Source organism: Formica exsecta, unplaced genomic scaffold (assembly GCF_003651465.1).
Source record: "Formica exsecta isolate Colony F162 unplaced genomic scaffold, ASM365146v1 scaffold261, whole genome shotgun sequence".
NCBI lineage: Eukaryota > Metazoa > Arthropoda > Insecta > Hymenoptera > Formicidae > Formica > Formica exsecta.
In genome coordinates, this window is record NW_021849876.1 from 94,537 (window position 1) to 116,516 (window position 21,980).

At 37.3% G+C, this 21,980-nt stretch overlaps 1 protein-coding gene and 3 long non-coding RNA genes across 8 annotated transcripts in view; all 4 read right to left on the minus strand.

Moving 5' to 3' along the window:
- Positions 1 to 3,042: 3,042 nt before the first annotated feature.
- On the minus strand, positions 3,043 to 3,778 carry LOC115236896. Its single transcript, XR_003884274.1, has 2 exons — positions 3,552 to 3,778; positions 3,043 to 3,478 (listed from the first exon to the last, which is right to left on the minus strand). It is a non-coding gene; the product is annotated as an uncharacterized LOC115236896 (long non-coding RNA).
- Positions 3,779 to 5,163: 1,385 nt separating this feature from the next.
- LOC115236894 lies at positions 5,164 to 7,512 on the minus strand. 2 transcript variants are annotated; one of them, XR_003884271.1, is made up of 5 exons: positions 7,085 to 7,512; positions 6,851 to 6,983; positions 6,495 to 6,758; positions 5,401 to 5,623; positions 5,164 to 5,314 (listed from the first exon to the last, which is right to left on the minus strand). It is a non-coding gene; the product is annotated as an uncharacterized LOC115236894 (long non-coding RNA). The 2 variants fall into 2 exon arrangements; XR_003884272.1 differs by lacking the exons at positions 5,164 to 5,314; positions 5,401 to 5,623 and adding an exon at positions 6,306 to 6,405.
- A 233-nt stretch (positions 7,513 to 7,745) lies between these two features.
- LOC115236895 lies at positions 7,746 to 9,475 on the minus strand. The gene is made up of 6 exons (XR_003884273.1): positions 9,110 to 9,475; positions 8,890 to 8,993; positions 8,650 to 8,791; positions 8,454 to 8,530; positions 8,220 to 8,352; positions 7,746 to 8,127 (listed from the first exon to the last, which is right to left on the minus strand). It is a non-coding gene; the product is annotated as an uncharacterized LOC115236895 (long non-coding RNA).
- A 2,004-nt stretch (positions 9,476 to 11,479) lies between these two features.
- Positions 11,480 to 21,980, minus strand: part of LOC115236893 (probable 2-oxoglutarate dehydrogenase E1 component DHKTD1, mitochondrial) — a 94,749-nt gene continuing 84,248 nt past the window's right edge. The window contains exons 7-10 of one of the 4 annotated variants that reach the window (XM_029809623.1): positions 21,501 to 21,692; positions 20,805 to 20,890; positions 13,078 to 13,168; positions 11,480 to 12,009 (exon numbers count right to left, since the gene is read on the minus strand). In XM_029809623.1, the coding sequence (XP_029665483.1) occupies positions 11,993 to 12,009; positions 13,078 to 13,168; positions 20,805 to 20,890; positions 21,501 to 21,692 (386 nt within the window). In that variant the 3' untranslated portion in view covers positions 11,480 to 11,992. Of the gene's footprint in view, positions 12,010 to 13,048; positions 13,169 to 20,804; positions 20,891 to 21,500; positions 21,693 to 21,980 lie in introns of those variants that run through there. The other 3 variants (XM_029809622.1, XM_029809625.1, XM_029809624.1) reach the window with 3 other exon arrangements.

Below are 21,980 nucleotides of genomic sequence, written 5' to 3' on the forward strand. Positions count from 1 at the left end.
ACTTGGGATATGTTTCAGAAATATTTCAGTAATATTACCGAAATATTGCTGAAATCTTTTAGCAAGGTTGCATTTGAAATGATTGCGGACATTGAAACATTGCAGAAATGTTGCAGAAACGGTCGTGAAATATTTCTATAATATTGTTGAAAGGTGTAATATTTCAAATAGAATATTGCAGCAATGTATCAGAAATATTACATGCCGAGTGGGTACTTGCTATTGTAAACTGTACATATTGCCTTTAATATTCTTATCCCATAAGATGAGTAATCGTACTGCATTGAAAAAATTCAAATAGAAAGATTCTCGAAAATATAATTAATTATATAATAAATAAATAATATTTTATTGCATTGAAGAAAGTTGCACATATAATAATAAAACATCTAGTGTTATTAAAATTTGTTTGCTATCTATATTAATATGTCTATGATATTTTTATATTTGTATCATTTTTTATATTACACGGAGTGATCCGGAACAACCGTTTATCCTTAAAAGGTCGTATTCCTGAATCAATTCTAAGACGATTTTTCCTTTACGAAAATTTTGCCTGGAGCTTAGTTTTTAAATTATAAAAAGAGATAGTTAGCGAATTACGGGACGAGTACAGAAGATAGGCAGGAGCGGCGCAACTCACTGTCCGATGCAGGCGCTTACGTGAGGTGCTCGCAACAGCTGTTCGAGCGCTGTTTGCTACACGCAATGTGTGTGTGTGTGTGTGTGTGTGTGTGTGTGTGTGTGTGTGTGAGAATGTGTGTGTGTGTGTGTGTGTGTGTGTGTGTGTGTGTGTGTGTGTGTGTGTGTGTGTGTGTGTGTGTGTGTGTGTGTGTGTGTGTGTGTGTGTGTGTGTGTGTGTGTGTGTGTGTGTGTGTGTGTGTGTGTGTGTGTGTGTGTGTGTGTGTGTGTGTGTGTGAGAACGTATACACACGCACGCACGCACGCACGCACGCACTCTCTCTCTCTCTCTCTTTCTTCGTGTGGGGTTGGCACTCGTGAATATTCGCCATACGGCCATAAACTGGTAAAATGTTACTATATATATATATATATGCTGTATTTATAATTTCTGCTAAGTTAATTTGAGTTCGTGAAAACCTCTCTAAGGCATGTGGGAGGATGGGACCCGAGCGGAATCGAACCTGGAATCTCACGATTACCAGCCTACGACTCTATGCCCGGCGCTACGCATCGCCCCCGTGTGTCACGTGATTGACGCGAGCTACCATCTCGCGTACACGTTCTCACACATACACACACCCATTGCGTGTAGCAAACAGCGCTCGACCAGCTGTCACGTAAGCGCCTGCATCGAACGGTAAGTTGTACCGCCCCTGCCTACCTTCTGTACTCGTCCCGTAATTCGCTAACTATTTCTTTTTATGATTTAAAAACTAAGCTTCAGACAAAATTTTCGTAAAGGAAAAATCGTCTTAGTATTGATTCAGGAATACGACCTTTTAAGAACAAACGGTTGTTCCGGATCACCCCGTATGTATATTATTAGTATTATATACATGGTGTCCCAGACCACCCGTACACCCCTTTTCTTTCAAGAACTAAGCATTTTAGAGAAAAACGTTTTGAACAAAAATTGTATGGTTTTGCGGGGATTTGTATTATATATTTATTATGGTTTTCGCGAGATAAAAATATAATAATATATTCTAGCATCTCTGTTGTTGCGTTTCTGATAAGCGCAAAGAATCATATTTTTATTATAATAAATTTGATATTTTAATATGATATTGTATAATCGAAGTTTTTTCAGATTTTAAATTACATAAATTCATATAACACAATTTTTCTCATAATTATATTGATATTAATCTATGTGCGCAGCATAGTTGTTTATTGTTGCAAGTGGATTTAAAACGGAACAGATGTCTGAAGAGCGGATCATTTTAAGTATTCATGCATCTGTTAAGTAGAGAGGCGTGGTGGATATCCCATCCTCTGAATCAGCGCTATTTAATACTGCAGCAAGTAACGTATACGATAGAAATGCAATAAATAAAATAATATAATAATAGTAAAATTTTTTACATACAAATTTTGAAGAAATAAAATATTCATTGTAAAATATAATTACATCTAATAGTAATCTAATAGTAAATAAATTTACAAATATAATTTTGTAGAATATATATTGTTGAATATCATATCTGTGTGTAATTATATATGTAATGACATCTGCCGGTTAAGACTCAAGACAAAATACAGTGACTTTATATATACACGTAACAAACACACGTACATAAACACTCGACTCACTCTGTCGGCAAAAGTCTTTCGGAAACGACGTGTTATCAGGCATTATGCTAAGATTGTTTTTTGTATCGCTAAATATAATAATTCGCTGATCAGATATCGCCTTGTAAGAATTAATAATCCCGTTCCGCGTGTTGTGACATTGCTCGCAAGACTTACGCGATCCGGATATAAATTCGCAAGTTACAAATCCAACATATATATATAGCCACCCCCTTTTATCTTTTAAACTAAAAGAGATAGATCATAATAAATATATATCAAATTAAATGTTTCAAACTGAACTCTATTGTGAGCATAGTGGTTACTTCCAAAAGCTATTTGTGTTAACGAACGGAGAGATATGCATAATAATGTGGATATAATTTTTGTGGTAATAATTTTTGTGGTAATAATTTTTTATAATAATGTGGATATTTCGATATGATAAAAGTTGTAGCACTGTTTGAAACGAATATAACGATGTATGATATAATGTAAATATTTTACATATTATACGAGTTTTATCGACTTGAAATATCACGGGCGACGTCTACCTTTTCACTTTCTGCCCTGCGTTATGACCAACTTCTGACTCGTGCATTAAAGATTAACATATGTCATGTTGTCATTTGATCATAATATTCAATCCGAAGTTGGCCATATCGCAGGGCCGAAAATGGAAAGGCAGATGTCGCCCGCGATATTTCAAGTATGGCGTTCCTGCGGCTAAATTCAAGATCATTTTGTTATCAACTTCATAAAATACATTTGTAACTATTTTCACACATCTTATTTATTGATTAAACATTTTACATAACAACATTAAAAACATACAAATTGTGAAACATTTATTCATTCGTTTATTGTCCATCATCCTGTAAACATCGTTTTATAATATTAAATATTTTATATTATATTACCGAAGTCTAGTTATTTAACTATATCACTTCCACAACTGGTGACCCCGACGTGATCACAGGCTTTCGAGAATTCACGTTCAAGCGCGGCAAATTTAAATCAGTGATCCGTGAGTGCTGTGAGCCGACGAGTTCCGAGTTCCGCTGTGATCCTTGTGTGATTTGTGTCTTGTGATCTTCGAGTCGATGAGATTTTCGAGTCATCGAATTTCCAAGGACAGCGATCTTCTAGACTTCTGAACTTCACATTGCAGAACATCGGCAGTATTTTACGATGCCTTTGGACAAATCTTCGACTGCGACTCCTACAGCATCAGCATCAGTTCCATCAACTGGAGAACATTATCAACATCTGACGAATCCTTCACAATCTCTTACCAGTAATGAACCGCATTAACAAGGTCAGCCAAATGAGATCCATTCTAATGAATTTCGCCTTATTAAATTGCCGAATTTTTGGCATAAGCAACCTAAATTCTGGTTTGCTCAGCTGGAAAGCGAATTCTTAGTTTTTCGGATCCGCTCTGACGATATTAAGTATAGCTTGATTATACGGCACCTTGATGAGCAAGCTATATTAGCTATCGCTGAGTTAATTGAGAATCCTCCTGAGAAAGATAAATATCTTCATGTTAAAAACATTTTAATTAATCGGTTTACCGATTCTGAAGAAAATCGTCTTCGTCAATTATTAGCTGGTACAGAGTTGAATGACAAAAAACCGTCAGAATTGTTACGCGAAATTAAACAATTAGCGGGAGGAGCAATTTCAAAAAATGTATTACATTCTATTTGGTTGCAAAGATTCCCTTCTCAAGTTCAAGCCACTTTAGCGATTGTGGAAGATTGTCCTTTAATCAAGCTTGCTGAATTAGCTGATAAAATTTTGGATCGTGAAACTAGCCTTCAAGTAGCGACAATAGCTTCTCCTGTGGAGAAAAACACGTCGAATCTTGCTTATCTCGAACGTAGAATCGCAGCTCTAGAAGTAAAACGTGTACGCAGCAGATCAAAATTTAGATACAATGAAAAAAGAAGATTTAGATCATCTTCTAGAAACAAATTTGATAAAGATAACCAAAAAATTTGCTTTTATCACAAAAAATTTGGTGCTAAAGCTCAAGTTTCTTCTTTCAAACTTTATGCAGCTAACGGAACCAGGATTAATACCTACGGTATAAAAACGTTAACTTTAAATCTTGGACTACGAAGAGTTTTTAAATGGAAATTTTGCACTGCGGATATTCAGAGACCTATATTAGGTGCAGAGTTTTTGAGTCACTATGGAATCTTAGTTAACATTAAAAATAAAAAATTTCTTGATAGTGTTACCGGTCTTTCATTTAAAGGAAAACTATCTAAAGTTAATCACTTATCGATTCGCACTACATTTTCTGACTCACCTTTCCATAAGATTCTTGCTGAGTTTCCTGAGCTAACTCATTTTGCTCCTATATCAACAACCAAGATTCACCAAATTGAGCATCATATTATTACAAAAGGACCACCAATTGCTTCAACTCCTCGCAGGTTGTCACCGGAAAAATTAAAATTTGCAAGGGACGAATTTAATGTTATGGTGGAACAAGGAATTTGTAGACCGTCAAGCAGTACCTGGGCAGCTCCACTTCACGTGGTTCCCAAAAACGGACCGAACTCATGGAGACTTTGCGGCGACTATCGAGCTTTAAATGCAGCCACCGTTCCGGATCGATACCCGCTTCCTCACATTCAAGATTTCACTGCTGATCTACACGGTAAAAATATATTTTCAAAAATTGATTTAGTTAAAGCCTATTATCAAATGCCAGTCGCAAAAGAAGACATACCCAAAACAGCTGCTACTACTCCATTTGGCCTTTTTGAATTTCTTGCGGTGCCCTTTGGTTTGCGTAATGCTGTTCAAACTTTTCAACGGCTTATGAATATTATACTATCTGGATTTGATTTTTGTGTCTGTTATCTTGATGATATCTTAATTGCTTCTGTTAATGAGAAAGAACATGCCAAACATCTTCATACTGTGTTTTCTCGGCTTAAACAATTCGGCATGACGATTAATTTGTCCAAATGTCTCTTTGGTAAGGATGAAATTTCTTTCCTTGGCTATTTAGTTTCCAAGCAAGGAATTAAACCGACATCTGAAAAGGTTAAAGCCATTATTGATTATAAAAAACCTAAAACAATTCATGAGTTAAGAAGATTTATAGGTATTATCAACTTTTACCGTCGTTGTCTGAAAAATGCTGCATCACATCAGGCAGTTCTTACGGATTATCTTAAGGATAGCAGAAAAAGGGATAAAAGGTTAGTCACTTGGACTTCTGAAGCTGAAGAAGCTTTCAAAAATTGCAAAGAAGAACTCTTACGAGTCACAACTTTAGCGCATCCGGCTTCAACTGTACCTCTTATCCTCACTTGTGACGCATCGGATTTTGCAGTTGGTGCATCTTTGAAACAAATAATCAAGAAATTGGACGACACTCAAGGTAATTATAGTACTTACGATCGTGAACTTCTTGGTATTTATTTAGCCATCAAAAAAATATATTTTCAAAGATTGATTTAGTTAAAGCCTATTACCAAGTGCCAGTTGCAAAAGAGGACGTTTTCAAAACAGCTATTACTACTCCATTCAACCTTTTTGAATTTCTTGTAATGCCCTTTGGTTTGCGTAATGCTGCTCAAACTTTTCAACGTCTTATGAACATCATATTATCTGGACTTGATTTTTGTGTCTGTTATCTTGACGATATCTTAATTGCTTCTGTAAATGAGAAAGAACATGCCAAACATTTTCATACTGTGTTTACTCGGCTTCAACAATTCGGCATGACGATTAATTTGTCCAAATGTCTCTTTGGTAAGGGTGAAATTTCTTTCCTTGGTTATTTAGTTTCCAAGCAAGGAATTAAACCGACATCTGAATAGGTTAAAGCCATAATTGATTATAAAAAACCTAAAACAATTCATGAATTAAGAAGATTTATAGGAATTATCAACTTTTACCGTCGTTGTCTAAAAAATGCTGCATGACATCAGGCAGTTCTTACGGATTATCTTAAGGATAGCAGGAAAAGGGATAAAAGATTAATCATTTGGACTTCTGAAGCTGAAGAAGCTTTCAAAAATTGCAAAGAAAAACTCTTACGAGTCACAACTTTAGCACATCCGGCTTCAACTGTACCTCTTATCCTCACTTGTGACGCATCGGATTTTGCAGTTGGTGCATCTTTGGAACAAATAATCGATGGAATTAATAAACCAATCGCATTTTTCTCAAAGAAATTGGACGACACTCAACGTAATTATAGTACTTACGATCGTGAACTTCTTGGTATTTATTTAGCCATCAAGCATTTCAGGTACATACTTGAAGGACGTCAGATTCTTATTCGGACAGATCATAAACCTTTAATTTATGCTTTTCAACAAAAATCGGATAAATCTTCACCCAGACAGATCCGACATCTTGATTTCATTGCTCAATTTTCAACAAACATCGAGCATATATCTGGTAAACAAAATGTAGTTGCAGATTCACTCTCTAGAATTGAATCCGTTTCGATGCCTATCATAGTTTCTCTGGAAAAGTTAGCAGAATTACAAAAAGAAGATGAAGAATTGAAAACACTTCTCACGAGTTCTTCCCTCAAGCTTCAAAAACTTGTACTTACTGGCTCGACTACGCCTATTTTCTGTGACTGCTCTACTGTTAATATCCGTCCTTATGTACCTCAACAGCTTCGTAGGAAAATTTTTGATGTTGTTCATGGTTTATCTCATCCAAGTGGTCGTTCTACCTGCAAACTAATACAACAAAAATTTATTTGGCCAACTATGAAGAAAGATATAAAAGAATGGGCTCGATTGTGTTTGCCTTGTCAACGTGCCAAGATCCAAAAGCATACCAAGAATCTTCCTCAAAAGATTGCTATTCCAGATCAGCGTTTTCAGCATATTCATCTAGATTTGATTGGACCTCTTCCTATTTGTCAAAATTTTCGTTATTGTTTAACCATGATTGACAGATTTTCTAGATGGCCGGAAGCAATCCCTCTTACTGAAATTTCAGCTGATACTGTTTCTACAGCTTTTTATACGCACTGGGTTGCGAGGTATGGTGCTCCACAGACGATCACAACCGACCAAGGTCCTCAATTTGAAGCTGCATTATTTAAGGCTCTCACCAACCTAATTGGTTGCGAGCGTATTAGAACCTCAGCTTATCATCCGGCTTCTAATGGTATTCTGGAACGATGGCACCGTACATTGAAGAGTGCTATTATGTGTCACGCAAATGAAAACTGGATTGAAATTTTGCCAACAGTTTTACTTGGACTTCAAAAGGCAAAAACCATTCTCCATGTAGTCCATGTTATTTCGGGGCAGAAACCTCGATTATTTAAGCATGAATCCACGAACATGGTGATACATTAATAGTTGTGTATAAAAGAGACGCAACGCACAAGTCGACAGCAAAAATTTTTTCAGCGAATTGAGTTTAGTATTATTTGCGCTGATGATGGCCAAAAAAAGGGCCGAAACGTCCGCCTTTCGCGAATCATGCGGATGGCGCGCGCGTAGCGCGCGCTGCGTGCTAGTAGAACAAATAATCGATGGGATTAATAAACCAATTGCATTTTTCTCAAAGAAATTGGATGACACTCAACGTAATTATAGTACTTACGATCGTGAACTTTTTGGTATTTATTTAGCCATCAAACATTTCAGGTACATACTAGAAGGACGTCAGATTCTTATTCGGACAGATCATAAACCTTTAATTTATGCTTTTCAACAAAAATTAGATAAAGCTTTGCCCAGACAGATCCGACATCTTGATTTCATTGCTCAATTTTCAACAAACATCGAGCATATATCTGGTAAACAAAATGTAGTTGCAGATTCCCTCTCTAGAATTGAATCTGTTTCGATGCCTATCATAGTTTCTCTGGAAGAGTTAGCAGAATTACAAAAAGAAGATGAGGAATTAAAAACACTTCTCATTAATTCTTCTCTCAAGCTTCAAAAATTTATACTTACTAGCTCGACTACGCTTATTTTCTGTGACTGCTCTACCGTTAATATTCGTTTTTATGTACCTCAACAGCTTCGCAGAAAAATTTTTGATTTTGTTCATGGTTTATCTCATCCAAGTGATCGTTCTACCTGTAAACTAATACAACAAAAATTTATTCGGCCAACTATGAAGAAGGATATAAAAGAATGGGCTAGATCTTGTCTGCCTTGTCAACGTGCCAAGATCCAAAAGCATACCAAGAATCTTCCTCAAAAGATTGTTATTCCGGATCAACGTTTTCAGCACATTCATCTAGATTTGATTGGTACTCTTCCTATTTGTCAAAATTTTCGTTATTGTTTAACCATGATTGACAAATTTTCTAGATGGCCAGAGGCAATTCCTCTAACTGAAATTTCAGCAGATACTGTTACTACAGCCTTTTATACGCACTTTTGCGAGGTATGGTACTCCTCAGACGATCACAACCGATCAAGGTCCTCAATTTGAAGCTGCATTATTTAAGGCTCTTACCAACCTAATTGGTTGCGAGCGAATTAGAACCTCAGCTTATCATCCGGCTTCCAATGGCATCCTGGAACAATGGCACCGTACATTGAAGAGTGCTATTATGTGTCACGCAAATGAAAATTGGATTGAGATTTTGCCAACTGTTTTACTTGGACTTCGTACTTGCTTTAAAGAAAATTTGAATGCATCTCCTGCGGAAATGCTTTATGGATCTGCATTAAGAATTCCTGGAGAATTTTTCATTGGAGAGGATCTTCCATCTGACCCTGAAATTTTCATTTAAGAACATAGGATACATATAAGAGAGATCAAATCAAGACCTACTGCACATCACCACAAAAAAACACCTTTCTTTTATAAAAATTTATATGATTGTACTCACGTTTGGCTTCGTGAAGATGCAGTTAGAAAATCTCTTCAACCTCCTTATTCTGGCCCTTTTCGTATTGTTAATAGAATTAATGATAATCTATTTGCAATCGATGTTGCAGGAAAAATTGTCAATATCACCACAGAACGTCTTAAACCAGCCTTCCTACCGAAAGAAACCAGCGATGATGTGATTATCATGACGTCTCCTTCTCCTTCTTCTTCCAATTCACCTCAGTCAACCTTACTTGGAAAACAACTCAGAACATATTCTGGTCCAAGGAAGAAAGTTAGATTCGCAACGTAGTACGTCGCTGGGAGGGGAGTACTGTGGCCTTCCTGCGGCTGAATTCAAAATCATTTTTGTTACCAACTTCATGAAATATATTTATAACCATTTTCACACATTTCATTTATTGATTTAACACTTTACATAACAACATATTAAACATACGACAAATTATGTAACATCCATTCGTTCGTTCATTGACCATCAATCTGTACACATCTTACTCGTGAATTAAATATTTTATTAGTAAAAAGGAAAGTCTAGTGATTTAACTATAACGCTACCACAACTGGTGACCCCGACGTGATAACGGGCTTTCGAGAATTCACGTTCAAGTGTGGCGAATTTGAATCAGTGATCCGCGAATTTAGTGAGCCATCGAGTTTCGAGTTCCGCTGTGATTCTTGTGTGATTTGTGGCTTGTGTTCTTCGAGTTGACGAGATTTTCGAGTCATCGAATTTCCAAGGACAGCGAACTACTAGACTTCTGAAATTCACAACGCAGAGTATTGACAGAGTTTGACGATGCCTTTGGACGAATCTTCGACTTCGAATCCTACAGCGTCAGCATCAGTTCCATCGGCTGGAGAACATCATCAACGTTTGACGAATCCGACACAAACTCTTGCCAGTAATGAGCCTCATCAACAAGGTCAGCCAAACGAGATCCATTCTAACGAATTTCGCCTTGTTAAATTGCCGAATTTTTGGCATAAGCAGCCTAAATTGTGGTTTGCTCAATTAGAAAGCGAATTCTTGGTTTTTCGGATCCGCTCAGATGATGTTAAGTATAGCTCGGTTATACGGCATCTTGATGAGCAAGCTTTGTTGGCTATTGCTGATTTGATTGAAAATCCTCCTGAAAAAGATAAATATCTTCATGTTAAAAACGTTTTGATTAAATACATTTTTCACACATCTCATTTATTGATTAAACATTTTACATAACAACATTAAAAACATACAACAAATTGTGAAACATTTATTCATTCGTTTATTGTCCATCATCCTGTAAACATCGTTCTGTAATATTAAATATTTTATATTATATTACCGAAGTTTAGTTATTTAACTATATCGCTCCCACACAAGTTGATAAAACATATATAATATATAAAATATTATAAAAAAATTATGCATACCTCTCCGTTCGTTAACACAGATAATTTTTGAAAGCAACCATTATGCTCACAATAAAGTCCAGTTTGAACCATTTAATTTGATATATATTTGTTACGGTCTATCTCTTTCAGTTTAAAAGATAAAAAGAGGTGGCCACTTTTGGTGGGTCACCCTATATATATATCCTTGTATGTGTGTGTGAGTGTGTGCGTGAGTGCGTGTGTGCATATGTGAGTGTGTGAGTGTGTGAGTGTGTGGATATGTGTGTGCGGGGGGGGAGGGTTGTGTGTGCGTATCTAGAATTATTTGATAACAATTAAACTATTAAAATGTATTTGTACTTTTTCTTTTTCACATTACTGCTTTTCAGATAGTCCGCTCAGTCATTACTGACTGATACCGCCATTTCGTATCAAGCTAATCAAAAATTGGACGACAGATTCCAGATTCTTACTTTTAGGCCCGTCCTACAATAAATTGTATATCGTTAGTCGTAAGCAAATTGACCAATCAAAGTCGATAATTCCAGAAATAATCGACTGTGATTGATCAATTTGCTTACGACTAACGACATACGACTTATTGTAGAACGGGCCTTAGGGACTGTATGACGCAACTGGATGTAGCTTAAGTCACGTCTTCGATCTTGAACACACTCGGACATGACGCCACCGAATGCGAATTAAATCACGTCGAATACCTTGAACACGTTAGGACATGTTATTAGATACGATATCATCTTGTGCTTTAGCACCAGATGTGTTATCACCGGATGCGATTAACCGCAAACTTCTCTCTCCCTCCCTCCTTCCTTTCTTCACCATGTCACGTCTTCCCGAAAAAAGTCATCCTCGACGTGCTTTTCCCTCAGAGGACTTAGACTAGAACCAGCTTTTATATTTTAAATATTACTTATCCTTTAAATATTAAGTTTAATAATTATTTAAATGTAATAAGTCTCTCATTTAAATTATTATTTAATAAGTTATATATTTTACGTATAACAGAGAGTCATAACTTGTTAATATTAGCTGACCGCTGTAATGCTTACAGATACATATGTATATAGTATTTACATATACATAAGAAACGATAAAGTAAAATCAGCTGTAAAATAAAAATCAATATTACTTTGTGAAAATTAATAATAGATGATAAATCGGTAAATATGTAAGTATAATTACAGGCCTGAGTGTACGAATTCTACGCAATATTATTGGCAAACTTTAATCACTTATAACTCAAAACTATTGTGGTCTCAATATTTTCGCATTAGAATTTGTGGCTCTATTTTATCTATAGAATGTGTTATTAAAGTATTGTACACTGCCTGACAATGATTCGTTCCGTTCCCCTAGCGAGGGGAATGTAAAAGTGGGGACATTCACCGTATGGGTATCTCCACTCCTACATTCACCTCGTTAGGAGAATGGAAGGAAAATTTGGGCAGTATACAGAGGTTGTAAGATTATATATATTTTATCATTATTTTATTGTAAATGGTTGTCCTTTTCTACGTGGGCATCGGCCCCCACTTCTCAACACTCGGTCTAGATATACTATGTCTATGGTCGTGACAATACGCACCCCGTGTGCGCAGCCCCGGCAGGCCCCGCGGTATCAATTCGGATCGCGAAGATCCCGGGGTCAGACTGGCGCGGACGTTCATGCAATATAGAGCGTTTTGAGAGCCACCAAGACTAAAAGTGAGAGCGATCGTTGCAGCCATACCGAGCGGAAAGGACCCCGGCGACCGCAGAGAGAGAGAGAGAACCTTGACGGGAGGACGCTGTCGACTCCCTTGGCTGCCCCGTGAAGGAGTATCGTGCCGGTGAGATTATCCTCTGTGAGATTAGCCACGCGCGATTGTATCATGCGCCCGGGATTGTATCGTTCTGTCGTCATCACAGTGAATTCGTATTTTTGCGTACGGTTTATGCTCAATTTTTTGGTATAATTTTTAACGTCACAGCACGTCGTCAAACGATTCGAGCCTCGGAGCCTTTAGAGTAACAGTTTCCGCGAATTGAGATATTGACATCGTGTTTAATAAACTGCGTATTGCCTCTCTGGAGATTCGGATTCCATATATCATGTATGCGTCGGTTCTCGAACATTAAAGCGTAAGTTTCGTTTGTATGGTGCCCGCGTGTGAGTGTCGATCGCGTAAATCACATCTCTTTTTTGTTTGTCAATAGTCACGTCCAGAAATTGTGTGCGCGTTCTATAAGAGTTTCTCTCGCGATTATCACACGGATTGCGTGAGTGTGCGTTGAGCGTATTATTGGCAAACTTTAATCACTTATAACTCAAAACTATTGTGGTCTCAATATTTTCGCATTAGAATTTGTGGCTCTATTTTATCTATAGAATGTGTTATTAAAGTATTGTACACTGCCTGACAATGATTCGTTCCGTTCCCCTAGCGAGGGGAATGTAAAAGTGGGGACATTCACCGTATGGGTATCTCCACTCCTACATTCACCTCGTTAGGAGAATGGAAGGAAAATTTGGGCAGTATACAGAGGTTGTAAGATTATATATATTTTATCATTATTTTATTGTAAATGGTTTAACAATAACTTCATTTGCTTCTTGTTGATGTATTTGTCCATCTCCTACAGCTGGCGCTGCCATGGGTTTTCGACCACAGTATTTTAACTGAAAATATAATCTTTTATGTTATAAAAGATAAATAAAATATCTATAATAAGAACTCTAAAACATTCTATAATTTAATCTTTTTAAAATAGATAAATAACAAATGCTAAGTACTATGACGTTGCCGTCTCGCGCGCGTCCGCCGGATCCCTCTCCGATCGCAAAGCGCGAGCTAAACGGCCGCGCCAGACGAAAAATTGCGAGAGCCGTACCGTATTCTCCAGAGAGGCGTTATTAATTGCGATTCTTTCCTTTAATTTAATTTCGTGTATCATTTCTTTTCGTATGAATACACATTTTGAGAGCCTCATCGGCGGAGAAATTGGGAGACCGAAAAGTAACATCAAGAAACAGCTATCGGAGATCTCGGACGACCTTCAAGGGGAAAGGAGCCAGTCGTCAAAACAACCAACAGCAAATCCTTTGGTACGACGCGATCAGGACCTGTGCGTGTGATGCGCGATGCACGGAATGGCGAGTAGATCCTCGCGCAAGGACTCAGGACTGTGCGGAGCCGTCCCTCTTAGAGTCACTGCCAGAAAAAGATAGCGATGAAGGTCGCAGCAATACTTCCGGTCAAGACGGATGGTTTGGACTCAACGATGGTCTCACTGAGCAGGTCCCAGCGAATTCTCGTTAGTATTATGGGGGATGCGCGCACCTTCAATACGACCGTGAGTGCGCCGCCCGCCGGCCACAGCGCGTAGTATCTTGTATCACATAATTGGTCGTGACCATAGACATAGTATATCTAGACCGAGCGTTTGCCTTTATTTAAGGAGTGGGGGCCGATGCCCACGTAGAAAAAGACATACTCTGTTTCGTGCCCCTTGCGTTCTCTCTCGCTCGCACAGAGCATAGCGCTCTCTTTCGTCATGCTACGTGCGAGCGAGAGAGAACGCAAGGGGCACGAAACAGAGTATGTCCTTTTCTACGCGTATATTTACTCCCACTCCTTAAATAAAGGCAAACGCTCGGTCTAGATATACTATGTCTATGAACAGACCCAATGTCAACAGCTGTTCGAACTTTGGCTGCGTTCCGTTTCATGCATGATGCACATGATCAGAGAGAAGAATGAGAGTCGCCACGCTGCCGTTTTTCGTGTAACGCTTTTTCTAGGTCGTACACTAGCGTCACGTACATCCATTTTACGCCGCCTGGAACTATATGGCCACATCCACTTTCGGAGCCGATAAAACAGCCGTATGCTTATCACATTTGTCCGAGAATGAAGAATGTGCGTTTGCGAACTGTATGTTAGAAATAAGTTGTGTAATACTAGTTAAGTAATAAGAGTTGGTGATTCGTGCGACCGAATCGCCAACTTTTATTACTTAATTAGTATTACACAACTAAGCGACTTCTATCGAGATTCTGAACGGGCTATCGCCCAGATTCAGACCGAAGCGAATTACTTGTCATCCCCGCGGTGCGAGGCGTATTTGACGCTGAGAAAGAAATGTAGCCGGCATAACGGGCCGACCTAGGCGTAAGTCTTCCGGGGTTTCGCGCCCCGTGTCTAATACCCAGTCTCGCGCTTGCATCTCTACCGCAGCCGAATAACTGCGCGGTCATCATTATCATTATTACTCTTGAGGAGCTTCGGCTCCGTTATTATAATAAATTTATTATTTTCTTTGTTCCATTTAACATTTTTACTTTTAGTTTGTGTTTGTGTTTGTCGTTCCAGTGTCTGTCTCCTCTTGCTTAATAATCGTGTTAATCCAACATTCGCCTTGTCCCCCTACCGTTAGACGAGCTAGCCAGCCCGTGGCGGATTTCGATATATCTCGCGTTCGGAATAATCTTATTACGTTTTGCGAATTGATACGTGAGAGACCGTATCTGGCGCCCAATTTCGATTTCCGTGTTATATCCAGATTTCCGTCACAACACGCGCGGAACTCCTAACATCTCGTTCCTACCCAGCGCGTTATCCTCCGGATTATTCTTTTTTGACAACGAAGTTCCCGTATTTTCTGTTCGGCGAACTAGCTCCCGTTCGTCGGCGCAATATCCATTCGCGCGACAGAGAGATCGAAATGGCAAGCGCGCTTATCGTTTGGCCGCGATAAAAGGAAAAAGTCCACAATATTGAGCTGTCTCTTCTTGCAGCGCACTTATACTCACACGAATTGACCGACTTTTTAAAACTAATTTCTCATTAATTATTGCGAAAATCGCAAAAGAGACTTCCTACTCGTTTAATACATTCTATCTGCACATGAGAAATAAATAAATATATATATATATATATATACAGGGTGTTCGAATATTCAACCGACAAACTTTCAGAGATTGTCGGAAGCACCCTAAGGATCATTTTTTGCAAATGGACTTAGGGTCGGAAACGCATCGTTACATCGCTACGACGTCGGAAATGTCGGCGGCACAAGGCTCTGAGCAAGCCAGCCTGCCATGCACGTGACGTTATAAACGCTTAATTTAGACAACGCATGGCACGTTGCTTGTCCGAAAAGTACCAATTAAATGGCAGTGGCTGAACAAGACGAGGAAGAACATATTGAGAAATTAGACATGCTCAGAAAGCACATAAGGATCATGTTTCTATCTTCCGGCACTAACCTACAGGGTATAGTCGGCTACTGCTATTTAATTGTGGTACTTTTCGGACAAGCAACGCGCCATGTGCTGTCTAAATTAAGCGTTTGTGATGTCACGTGCATGGCAGGCTACCTTGCTCAGAGCCTTGCCGACATTCCCGACATCGTAGCGATGTAACAATGCGTTTCCGATCCTAGGTCCATTTGCAACAAGTAATCCTTAGGATGCCCCCGACAATCTCTGAAAGTTTGTCGGTTGAATATCCGGACACCCTGTATAACTCTAAAACAAATACATTAATGCGCCAAGGCACGTCAAGCTTTTATCACTTTATTTCGACCGAAAATACGCATTAAACATTTTTTTAAACTATATATCATATAAAAATATTTATGTTTTACAAATTAAAAAAAGTCTAACTCATTTTTAAAGTCAGTTATAAATTGATAGAACATCGTTAGTTACTCGGCTAATTACGTTGATATTATATCTGTTTTTGGACAACTAATTTTTTAACAATGCTTAACAAGTTTTTATTTCATAAACTTCTTTTTATTGCATAGATTTGGGCATTTTTAATGTACTTGGCATATGTTTTCTATCTTCCTGTAAGAAGATTCTTTCTTAGAAAGTATTTTATATAATTTTGACAATAAGAGAAATATATATTTTATCTTATATCTTTTATATCTTATATAACCTACAGGGTATAGTCGGCTACTGCTATTTAATTGTGGTACTTTTCGGACAAGCAACGCGCCATGTGCTGTCTAAATTAAGCTTTATATCTTATATATATATACAGGGTGTCCCATTTTAAAAGTTTGACCCTCATAACTTTTCAGAATCAAGGTTTGAAGGAAAACGACTCGGATAAAAGTTGTAGGGTACAAAGGGGGCTATCTAATAGTGACCTTGGATTTGACATTAAAGGTCATTTTCAAGGTCATTTGAAGGTCAACTTCCGTTTTTTACGTAGCAATCACATTCATCCTTATCACATTTCACTTAATCTGGAGCTTTTTGATAATGATAAAGTTCTTCCCACATTCTGCAGGTGGGCTGTACCTCAAATTCAGCTCGATCCCACATTTTTTTCTCGTGTTATGTTTAGTGATGAGGCTGCATTTGAGAGCAATGGCATACTGAATCGGCATAATAGCCATTATAATTCTGATATCAATCCGCACTGGGTTCGTCATGTAGACAATCAGCATCGGTGGAAGGTGATAGTTTGGTGTGGTATTTTAGATAGTCATACTGTTGGACCCCATTTTTTTATGGCAATGTTACAGGGGAATCATTTTTACGTATGCTACGAGATGTGTTGCCAAGGATATTAGAGTTTGTCGATAAAAATACAGTCCAACGTATGTGGTTGCAACAGGATGGTGCACGACCACACTATGCACGTTCTGTAAGGGACTTTTCAAATTTACCCCTATTTTTTATTGCATATTCTTGTAGCTTATCTCGAGAGCTTTTCAAAACACTATAATTAAGTATTTTTTCATGAAATACTTTTCGAGTTACAAGGCTTGAAAGTTACAATTCCGCCGGTATTAGCATTACCTAATGTGCACCGCGTTGCCCGGTCGGATTTACACCTCTTTTGTGCTGTGCGTGTATGCGTACGCGCGAGCAAAAGATTAAATAAAAAAATATTTATTCAATATGTTTGAAGTGTCACCAGAAATGTTAGCCCGCGTCTGAGAGTGTTTCCGTAAAATAATTTTAAAATGTATTTTAAATGTATTTTAGTATTGCGTACTTCATTTTAATCGCCCAGGCTGTTATCACCTAACCTTACGTCGTTGTAAGTTAAGCAAGATAGCGAAAAATATTGCATACATGTTTTGGGGTTCCGAGAGAGACATGAGGTAATGATATTGATCTCCCCGTAAGTTTTCAAGGTCAATTTTATTTTTTTAAATAGCAGCACTTAATTTTCGTTGCATTTCTTGCTTAATATAATACAATCAAACATTTTTTGTATTTTGATATTTTTTTGTAAAACTAATAGTTTTTGAGATTGGATTCAAAGAATAAAGAATCGTAATTTTAGGTCAAATAAAAAACAACTTTATTTTTTAAAAATGTTTAGTATTGCGTACTTCATTTTAATCGCCCAGGCTGTTATCACCTAACCTTACGTCGTTGTAAGTTAAGCAAGATAGCGAAAAATATTGCATACATGTTTTGGGGTTCCGAGAGAGACATGAGGTAATGATATTGATCTCCCCGTAAGTTTTCAAGGTCAATTTTATTTTTTTAAATAGCAGCACTTAATTTTCGTTGCATTTCTTGCTTAATATAATACAATCAAACATTTTTTGTATTTTGATATTTTTTTGTAAAACTAATAGTTTTTGAGATTGGATTCAAAGAATAAAGAATCGTAATTTTAGGTCAGATAAAAAACAACTTTATTTTTTAAAAATGAAAACTATTTTTGGTAATTATTTACATTAATGGACACCTCGCCGATGACCTTGACCTTGACATATGTTGTCAAGGATATGACCCTGAGTAACTTTTCTTTATGACTTAATCGGCGGTCACTGTTTATTAAAAAGTTATCAACAAAAAAAGTTTGAGAAATTTGCCACTTTGTGTCAGTGCTAAAGGAAGTAATTAGTATATTTACAACGCGAAGTGAGGTCCACCCCACGATTGTTATGTGGATGGGAAAGTGTATATGTGGACGCAGTGGGTTCCGCCCCCCTCCCTCCTGCGGGCGGGTTCCACTTCCGGAAGATATACAAATTTTCGTTTCGAATCAAACTTTAACTTTAAATATTTCCGATATTATAAGAGACCGCCGATTAAGTTATAAGAAAAAGTTACTCAGGGTCATGTCCTTGACAACATATGTCAAGGTCAAGGTCATTGGCGAGGTGTCCGTTAATGTAAATAATTACCCTATTTTTTATTGTACTTTTGGATTTATCTAATCAAAATAAATGTTTTTGGTACCTTAACAATTTTTTACAAAATCAGTAGTTCCGAGATATTTGGGCTAAAAATTGCGATTTTTACGAGCACTAAACCGCACCTTTCATTTCGGGGGAGTGCCTAAAACGCGTTTGAAGTATTCGGAGGATCGCCGAAGCTTGACTTTTACGGAATAATGAAGTAATCACAGCGCCCTTTTTCAGTATAGACTGCTACAACAAAACACTTTTATTAGGCTCCCATTCAGCTGATTGTTTTTAGTTAAAATCGACTCGAGTTGGCTTATATTGCGACAATTTGTTCGATATGTTTGGTTATTAGAGTAAATTTATTTTATTCCCTTTCGTTAATTGTATCATTATCAACATGGCAGATTACCCGCCCTCAGAATTTGTTGATATAATTGGTATTTATTATGCCGCTGATAATAATGCTAGAGAAGCAGCTCGTCAATATCGAGATAAGTATCCGGATAGACGACAACCTGATCATAAAGCAATTTTGCGTTTAATAGCTAGAGCGCGTACGGGACAGATGAAACGCAAACGTTCTAAAAAATCATTAAATAACGACGATGTTATTATCGTAACTATATTAGAAATGGTAATAATGAATCCGCACATTAGTCAACGTCAAATTAGTCGTGATTTAAATGTGTCGCCTGCGACTGTAAATAGAATTTTACGTAGCAATCACATTCATCCTTATCACATTTCACTTAATCAGGAGCTTTTTGATAATGATAAAGTTCTTCCCACATTCTGCAGGTGGGCTGTAGCTCAAATTCAGCTCGATCCCACATTTTTTTCTCGTGTTATGTTTAGTGATGAGGCTGCATTTGAGAGCAATGGCATACTGAATCGGCATAATAGCCATTATAATTCTGATATCAATCCGCACTGGGTTCGTCATGTAGACAATCAGCATCGGTGGAAGGTGATAGTTTGGTGTGGCATTTTAGATAGTCATACTGTTGGACCCCATTTTTTTTATGGCAATGTTACAGGGGAATCATTTTTACGTATGCTACGAGATGTGTTGCCAAGGATATTAGAGTTTGTCGATAAAAATACAGTCCAACGTATGTGGTTGCAACAGGATGGTGCACGACCACACTATGCACGTTCTGTAAGGGACTTTTCAAATTTAACTTATCCGCGCCGTTGGATTGGACGAGGTGGTCATGTAACATGGCCATCCAGATCACCGAATCTAACATTATCAGATTTTTTCTTATGGGGCTATTTAAAAAATACTGTTTACCAGACCGCACCTACCACAGCTGAAGATCTAAAGGACCGCATCAGACGAGCGTGTAGAAGTATACCAGTTCTCAGAAAAACAGTCGATGCATTCGAAAAACGGTTGCAATTATGTATCCAACAGAATGGTAGTACATTTGAGCATTTGCTGTAAACCAAAAATACACATTCAACGTGACTTCGATGTGACCCTACAGAGTCAATCGGTCTTGCCTTCACTGGCCAGATCAATCTTGGATCTTGCCTTCACTGGCCGGATCAATCTTGGGTCTTGTACTCAAGGTCAAACCAATGATACCATCTTATATCCCTCTTCGAATCAAATAACTTTTGTTTGAAACGTTTCTCCATATCTTTCATATTTTTCGAGATATTTGCCTGGGGCGATTAAAATGAAACACCCTGTATATATCTATATCTTATTCAAATATATTTTATCTTGTTATATATTTTTTATATTATCTTATATTTCTATATTTTAATTGAAAGTATGGATGACAAAAAAATTCTGGATAAAAAGAAGCAGTATCGTTCAACAAAAAATAATAACATGTAATCTAATTATTACTTTAGTATACTTTTTTATATTTGATGTCGAGACACCAACCAGTCTCTTGATACTTTTCGATAAACAAAGTTGACTTTCACTTCGCTAAAATTCGCTAAATTCCAGTTTAATTATTAAGTAATAATTAGATTAACACATTAGCCATGAATTTTTTCTGATTTAATGTTATTATTATTAGTATATTCTTTTATATGAAAATTTTATAAGACAATTTTGTAAGATTAATATCACTTATAATTCTAAACTAATTTCTATGCAAGTAGAAATTCTATGCATAACTTACTTGTCGTCCACACAAAGTTTCAAAACGTGGTTTAACAAAATTCCATGCGCCCATGTTTCGCGGTTCTTCTTGGCTCCAAATAAAAACTGAAAACAAGTGTGAATATTATAAATCACTTCCAAAAATAATTATGTTTTTGACAAGTCAATATCATCTTGTATATACAGGGTGTCTGATAATAATCGCCCCACCCGTAATGTGCAGGTAGAGCGGGTTAAATCGAGTAGAAAAATCCACTGCCATTTTGTGATTTTCGCAATAATTATTGAGAAATTAATTAAAAAAGATAGGCCACTGCGTGCGAGTATTAGCGCGCTGTGAGAAAGGACGGCCCACGCGGCATCGCGATTGGATCGCGCCACGAATAATATTTCCTATTTTTTATACAAAAATTCAGTGTTCCGCGATGCTCGTATGTAAACATTGCTATCCGCTCCTCTCGTCCCTCCTTCGCTTCGTGGCGTGATCCAACCGCGATGCCGCGTGGACCGTCCTTTCTCGCAGCGTGCTAATACTCGCGCGCATTGGTCGATCTTTTTTAATTATTTTCTCAATAATTATTGCAAAAATCGCAAAACGGTAGAGGACATTCCTACTCGGTTTAATCCGCTCTACCTGCACATTACGGGTGGAGCGATTATTATCAAACACCCTGTATAATCCAATATCTGTATAAAATAATTAAATTTTTTGTACTTCTCGCATGTTTGTATTTTTCAATTTCTTCCAATAATTCGTAGACAGGAAATGGACATAGACTTTCTATCCTGATGATAGCTACATTTTTGTTTCCAGTAGTTTCTCGATAATTATTAAGTGCATAATAATGTTTTCCACTAACTAGAATAATTTTATTCACATTGCAATTCTTTTCTATATTATTGTCTCCTGTAAAATTCATATAAAACAATAATATTGTCTCTGTACAATTCATATACATATGTGTGCGTGCGCGCGCGCGTGTGTATATGTGTGTGAATAATTAATGTTTCTTAATATTTTTTTATAATTCTAATTATATAATTTTAATGATATGGAGATTTATTTTATTCGCTTATTTATTGATATCATCAATTTGTAATGGATATACGAGGCGCTATCGAAAATTTTCCAGACTGACTCTATAAAAAAATGTTAGGCTCACTTTATTTACAATTTGTCTCCATCCCCTTCGAA